This window comes from Clinocottus analis, unplaced genomic scaffold (genome assembly GCF_023055335.1).
Source record: "Clinocottus analis isolate CAN_PGR_092001 unplaced genomic scaffold, fCliAna1.0.p SCAF_15, whole genome shotgun sequence".
Lineage (NCBI taxonomy): Eukaryota > Metazoa > Chordata > Actinopteri > Perciformes > Cottidae > Clinocottus > Clinocottus analis.
This window is the reverse complement of record NW_027175876.1, coordinates 17942776-17950558: the sequence shown is the minus strand read 5'-3', so window position 1 is coordinate 17950558 and position 7783 is coordinate 17942776. Positions and strand designations below refer to the sequence as shown.

Here is a 7783-nt window from a genome sequence, read left to right as displayed (position 1 = left end):
TGGTCCGTGCTCCATGTAGGGGACAGTAAAATCTAACAATAATGCACTAATTATATTTTCTAGAGGAGAGGCTGACTGTATTTTTCCTCCATTTTGTCTTTTACTCTGAAATGTCGTTACCTAACATTTACATTTTGTTGTCATTTTTCTACATTTAGTTTGATTATAGTATTGTAGCAGCTTTTTGTTATACTTTGACTTCATTGTATCTGGTGTTTTCGCTCAGATCCCCCCCCCCCCCCCCCCCCGCTTGGCTTGATGATGACGACCTGGCCGGATGTAAGTCATGCATTACTCCATACTTGAAGTCCACTTGTGCTACTTGATTGAAATGAGGTAGAAATAATGTGCTCTTTCAGTTCATTTCAAGTTCCAAGTTCTTAAAATGAATACAAACTGAAAAGCACCACCAAAAAAAATCTCACCAACTTTCGGAGAGGACTTTGCCGACGCCCTGAGCAGCAAACGATGGACTCTGTTTTCACCAAGCCAGTTACTACCGACGCTGCCGTGGTGCTCCATGAGAAGCTCACCGCTTGGCCTGACGCGGGGGTCCGAACGCCGGACTCATGAGTACTTCAAGTGTTCCACACAGAGCGAAGGAGGATGAAGGCTGTGTTGCTGAGGATTGTGGGATGTTGACAGTGATGATGAGAGCGATGCTGTGGAGACTCAGGCTGCAGGTGCTGAGGTGTAAAACACACACCTGGCACGAGTGGATGATTTCATTAACGTGTGTAACCAGTATGTTTACTACTATGTAACCTCTTAAATCCAACCAATTAAAGCTCAAAGCATTTCTCACAGCTGTGTGTGTGGTTGTCACTTATTCAGGCTGCAGCCGCACGACTACGCTTTAAAACAAAGGATCTGCCTCCACAACCCTTTGAAAACGCACAACACATGACGTTTGAGTAACAATTATAAATATATATATTTGTAAAGCCACTTTGGCACAAACACCTGCAGGTCGTACAAGACGTCAGGCAGCAGACACACTTCACAACAGCAGCTGCTGCAGCAGCACAACAAGATGTCACAAAAAAAGATTTCATATTTTCCTCCCGAAGGCGTTCAGGAATTAAAGAGGTAATGGGAATAGAAATGATTTAAAAATGTATAATTTCGAAAAGAGTGTTACAGCTGGAACTACTAGAGGGAAGTAGCTGCTAGTTGGTATTACATGAGAAAAACGTTCTGTTATTATTAGCATCTGTCTGTAAATGCAGTTGTAGTGTGAGTACCTACACATAATGAAGCTTGGGCTTCTTCTGGAGGGAAAGAAGCTAAAGTTAATGTGAGGGTATAACGTCCAACCATCTCGTTTACCTTTTTTTTCATGAAATGCCTCAATTCAGTTCAGTCCAGAAGAGCAGGTACCTGTAGGGTATGTGGAGAGTGTTTCTATGCCTATAAAGGTCAGCAGCGCTGCACGCGTGCATCTGCTATACTTTTCAAGACTAAGCCCGGACGTGTCAAAATCCTAGAGACGCCTCTGGTGTGCATGACGGTGTAAACAGGAAGTAGATGTTCTACACGCTGCAGACGGTTTAGTCGCTGAAAATATAGTAGAGGAAGAACGGCAACGGAGAAAAGAGCGGCTGGAGATTTCTTCTCTTGGACGACGACGACGAGGCCGAGCTGTCGCTCAGAGTCATGTGACCGGGCGAATCGAGGGAGGACGCGCCGTGACTGCTAAGATACGTTCTAGTAGCTAACACGGCTACGTCAAGGTTTCCAAGCTTCATGCCAGCCACACCAGGACGCAACCCCGGAGTTTTCAAACATATCGGTGGTCAGAGCGTCTCCAAACTCGCTCTAAAACTCCAGCGCACTGCGGACACTCGGTGTGAACGTGGAAAAGATGTTTAAAAATATAAACAGTAGCGTGGCCACGGCCTCAGATTGTTCTATGTGAGATAAACCTGAAACAGCTCTCTAAAAATAAAAACCTGCTTTGGGAAAGTTACTTAAAAGTGTAGCAAGCTAAGCTACCTGCTACTCTGTATTAAATATAGCTTTATTATAGCGGGCTAAGCTACTAGCTACTCTGTATTAAATATAGCTTTATTATAGCAAGCTAAGCTACCTGCTACTCTGTATTAAATATAGCTTTATTATAGCAAGCTAAGCTACTAGCTACTCTGTATTAAATATAGCTTTATTATAGCAAGCTAAGCTACTAGCTACTCTGTATTAAATATAGCTTTATTATAGCAAGCTAAGCTACCTGCTACTCTGTATTAAACATAGCTTCATTATAGCGAGCTAAGCTACCTGCTACTCTGTATTAAATATAGCTTTATTATAGCGGGCTAAGCTACTAGCTACTCTGTATTAAATATAGCTTTATTATAGCAAGCTAAGCTACCTGCTACTCTGTATTAAATATAGCTTTATTATAGCAAGCTAAGCTACTAGCTACTCTGTATTAAATATAGCTTTATTATAGCAAGCTAAGCTACTAGCTACTCTGTATTAAATATAGCTTTATTATAGCAAGCTAAGCTACCTGCTACTCTGTATTAAACATAGCTTCATTATAGCGAGCTAAGCTACCTGCTACTCTGTATTAAATATAGCTTTATTAATGCAAGCTAAGCTACTTGCTACTCTGTATTAAATATAGCTTTATTAATGCAAGCTAAGCTACCTGCTACTCTGTATTAAATATAGCTTTATTATAGCAAGCTAAGCTACTAGCTACTCTGTATTAAATATAGCTTTATTATAGCAAGCTAAGCTACCTGCTACTCTGTATTAAATATAGCTTTATTATAGCAAGCTAAGCTACTAGCTACTCTGTATTAAATATAGCTTTATTATAGCAAGCTAAGCTACCTGCTACTCTGTATTAAATATAGCTTTATTATAGCGGGCTAAGCTACCTGCTACTCTGTATTAAATATAGCTTTATTAATGCAAGCTAAGCTACTTGCTACTCTGTATTAAATATAGCTTTAGTATAGCGAGCTAAGCTACCTGCTACTCTGTATTAAACATAGCTTCATTTTAGCGAGCTAAGCTACCTGCTACTCTGTATTAAATATAGCCTGTAGAAATATAGCAAGCTAAGCTACAGCGGCTTTGTGAAAGACGTGCTACACTGTAGCATCCTCATGTTTTGTACTGCGTGTGCTCTACCTGGTGGCTCCAAACGTCCTTCATACAAGTGTAACAGTGAATATTTACAGCGTTCAGGAACCCAAACGGACAGATTAAAAGGAACAGTTTGATTTACTAAAGTTAGGTGAGGTCAAGACCGGGAGATCTGTCAAGCTGGCAAACAAATCCATAAAGGGCAGGCAGAGAATCCAGATAAGAAGGATTAGTAGTAGTAGTAGTAGTAGTAGTAGTAGTAGTAGTAGTAGTAGTAGTAGTATGGGAACCATCTGGAAGGGATCTAGTGAAAGGGCTTGAACTGGGAGGGACTAATGAGGGGATGGGCTGCAGGTGAGAAGTACGTGGTGGGAGACCAGGTGAGGGGATGACATAAGAGTTCATAAACAGACACGTGGGATGAAAACTATCTATGATGTGGTGAATGTGTGACAGCAAGGTGTTCAGCATGGAAACACCTGAGATGAAATGCAGTTTAAAAAAAACTAATGCAAATGTATTTACAGCCAAACAAAAGAAGTGTGGACAGTGGACATGAGGAAATGTTCCACTACATGTTTTTCTTCTTCGCTTTACTTCCTCATTCAGTCAGAACTTTATTAATGTGCACCATGGCACATATTTTGCATTCCTCACACCCAGTGACTCACTCTTTATATTGCACATGCTCATATACAAACACACACAAAGTCAGGCGTGTGGCGATGGTTTCATTACATGCACACCCAGCGCTATTGTTCTAGCATTTCTTTATTAGTTTGTTCCTTATGACTCCATATCGTTGTTTCCAGTCAAAAACGTCCCACTGCAGTTTTAATAGAAGCTATTTGCGTTTACATCGGCCATGGAGGTGAGGAGCACCCTGTCAGCACTTTGCTGGAGACGGACAGAGATGCAGAGACACTATGGAGCTTCAAAGTGGAACCCAAATGGATGGCGAGTTGGCGGCTGGAGATGAGCGCGCCCGGCGTGAACAAAAGCCCTGACTGACTGCGACACACTGAAGTACACACTCCATCAAATCAATAACACGTTTGTTCGGAGAGGAACGCCGTCAGAACGGTTTTACTACATCGTAGGATGTATTATTCTAATTACAGACATGAAATATATACGTCACGTTGCCTTTTAGTTGACGGTGAATAATCTACAACATTGTTGTGTGACATCAAAGACGTTGATGTCACACAACAGTAGCAGCACAAAGATAATTCAGGTTTTTTTTTTAACTCTGTGTGGAGTTTCATTGCACTTTTTCTAGAAGGAGGTCGGAGATTTTGAAGTTCCCAGTTTGTTTGGAACGCAACAAACCATCAACAAGTACAGACACGCAAGAATGTGTACTGGTGTTTAGAGCTGGAGCGCAGTAATATGATGACAGGTGTGCAGAGAGAGAGAGAGAGAGAGAGAGAGAGAGAGAGAGAGATAGAGAGAGAGAGAGAGAGAGAGAGAGAGAGAGAGAGAGAGAGAGAGAGAGAGAGAGAGAGAGAGAGAGAGAGAGAGAGAAAGAGAGAGAGAGAGAACCAGACAGACAACACCATTCCTAGAAACACACCTACAGCAGTCGGGCAGGTGTCATGGAGGAACTGTGACAGGTACAGATTTATTGAACTTTCCTAAAATATGAAATACCTGTGTATGACATGAATTACATAACTGATCATTTTTTGAGAACGACTTTTTTTTATTGTTTTTTGTTGTTGTTGATTTATTTGGGTTTGGTTATCCAGGAAGGCCTCTTTGAGATTAAAGATCTCCTTTTCAAGAATGTCCTGGCCGAGACAGCAGCAACACATAGTTTACAAAGTTTTAAACATTCAGATCAAACAGATCAAACAGATCAAACAAATCAAACAGATCAAACAGTGATGGAAAATGTGTGGATAACAGCATGAGATTCAGGTCATCACATAGTTCACACAGGTGCACATTCCTCATTTAAAAACATCTTCAACCAGGTGAACCTTCCTCCGACTCTTTCTGTTTGTAAAACCCCTGAAGAGACGAGTTCCTGCAGCATCCAGCTGCATCCAGCTGCAGGGGCAGCAAACACAAAACACCTGTTTCCCATTTCAAGAGCTGGCTCTGTGCATCTGTCACAGAGCGAAGACGGCAGCTTCCAGCATCTTTCTGATGAGTTCATTTACACAGATAAGATGGAAGTGCAGTAAGAATTGTTTTATGAATGAGGACATGCCACTGATTCAGTCCACGGTTGGACAGTGCAGGCCAAACAACCCTCGCATGCTGAGGAAGCACCTGAAGATGTGTTATGAACCTCAACGCTCCATAGGAGACAGCATGCACGCAGTGGAACATTGAGAAGATGCATGCATGTATAAAACATCAGCATCACAGACATAGAAGTAGCTGCAACAAGTCTCTATTTAGCGTCGGATTTATTTCTAAAATAGAAACCCAGCCTCACCTGCAGCTCCTTCACAAGTTGCTCAATGTGAAGTTTAAAAGAGAGAAAATCATCAATTAAGGTTCTCAAGTATTTATATGACGATACAGACTCAATCACATTGCCCTGAAATATCATGTATGTCTGTTCCTTGACACCAGCAATGTATTCTTTGGGTCTGTAGTCCAGGTATGTCAAACATGCTGGCAGGATGAGGCAAAAAATAAACTAATCTGAGTACAGCTAGAGTTCCAACACAGGCTGAATCCCAGACAGTCACATGCTGATGCTTCGTCATCACTATCTATCACACCGTGTAGCCCAGTGCACGGTTGAAAACACGCCGTTAATTCATACAAAAACCTATGTTGTACTTGAACGTCTCACTGACGAAGCGTCTGCGTCTGCGGTTGTAACAATGAGTCAGTATCAGATCAAAGGGCTTGACAGAACGTTGGTATCAGAAGTCAAAGTCTCGTATCAGACATTAAGGGGTCGTTACCATGCGCCTGTGTCAGAGGTCGGGGGGCGGGACAAAGCCGTGGTGTCAGAGGTCGGGGGGCGGGGCAAAGCGGCGTGTCAGAGGTCGAGGGGCGGGACAAAGCGGCGGTGTCAGAGGTCACCGCCGCGGTGTCAGAGGTCGAGGGGCGGGACAAAGCCGTGGTGTCAGAGGTCGAGGGGCGGGACAAAGCCGTGGTGTCAGAGGTCGGGGGGCGGGACAAAGCCGTGGTGTCAGAGGTCGAGGGGCAGGACAAAGCCGTGGTGTCAGAGGTCGAGGGGCGGGACAAAGCCGTGGTGTCAGAGGTCGAGGGGCAGGACAAAGCCGTGGTGTCAGAGGTCGGGGGGCGGGACAAAGCGGCGTGTCAGAGGTCGAGGGGCGGGACAAAGTGGTGGTGTCAGAGGTCACCGCCGCGGTGTCAGAGGTCGAGGGGCGGGACAAAGCGGCGTGTCAGAGGTCGGGGTGCGGGACAAAGCGGCGGTGTCAGAGGTCGAGGGGCGGGACAAAGCGGCGGTGTCAGAGGTCGGGGGGCGGGACAAAGCGGCGGTGTCAGAGGTCGGGGGGCGGGACAAAGCGGCGTGTCAGAGGTCGAGGGGCGGGACAAAGCGGCGGTGTCAGAGGTCGAGGGGTGGGACAAAGCCGTGGTGTCAGAGGTCGGGGGGCGGGACAAAGCGGCGTGTCAGAGGTCGAGGGGCGGGACAAAGCGGCGGTGTCAGAGGTCGAGGGGCGGGACAAAGCGGCGTGTCAGAGGTCGAGGGGCGGGACAAAGCCGTGGTGTCAGAGGTCGAGGGGCGGGACAAAGCAAAGAATCAGAAGCCCAGGGCAGTGACAAAGCGTTGGTATTTAACGCCCTGGGAATGAGAAGGTTCTGGATGACCCTGTTGGTTTTTAGTCAATTTAATGTATAAATCATGTAACTGAATTGTTCGACACCTGATACTAACGTACAGGCATCAGACACTCACCTGTTTGCATGTAGAATAGAACCATCGTGCTCATTTAAACAGTGACTGAAGGATTTTATATATTTACAATGACTTTTTTATGGGTGATTGTTTTTTGTTCTCTTTGTTTATAGTCGTATATAAATCACCCATAAAAAAAGTAATGGTCACTAAAGTAATAGCCAGTTAAAAATGTAAGTAATGGACGTATAGACAGCTCGAAGAAGCTTAAGGAAAAAGATCACAGTAAATAAATTAACAGAAATGACTTCACTTTATGAGCAGACGTGTCACTCGGCCCAATGTGGCCACATTTGTTGATTGTGGGATGAATATAGAGAAATGATATGGAGTCAAAATCAGTGTTTCTAGACCAGAAAACCAACCAGTGCCAGTGAAAGACACGTGTGACTCTCTCCATGATGTCTAATTACACAAACACACTGCAGCACTGACTCTGCTCTCTTTGCTTACATCATCGATTGAGCCAAATGTTTGTCAACTATTAATGAATGTAGGTCGAGTAGTTCAAAATGTTCAAAATGACATATTCAGTGTTCAAACTAAGAAAAAGAAAAAACTCATGCTGGGTCATTTAAGAAAGGAAAGAGGGCAGTAGTTCGGCCTGACATCGTTTTGTAGCTTTAGATCTGTGGACGTCAAAAATGGCACGACGTGGACATGGAGTTTGGACTTTTGTTTTGAAATGGCAGTGACAAACAAGCACAGTGCCATATCTTATGCTGCAGTCATCATATTCACACTGGACACCAACTTAGCTGTAAAATATGCAGTGAAGGTTAAACGTAGGAC

General features: G+C 44.0%; 1 protein-coding gene across 1 annotated transcript in view; it reads left to right on the top strand.

The window, feature by feature from the left end:
• The window catches only part of tnfrsf21 (tumor necrosis factor receptor superfamily, member 21), a 41521-nt gene that overhangs the window by 29219 nt on the left and 4519 nt on the right, over positions 1-7783 (top strand). Inside the window, exon 6 of the mRNA XM_068577567.1 lies at positions 6046-6364. Within this exon, the coding sequence (XP_068433668.1) occupies positions 6046-6364 (319 nt within the window). The remainder of the gene's footprint in view (positions 1-6045; positions 6365-7783) is intronic.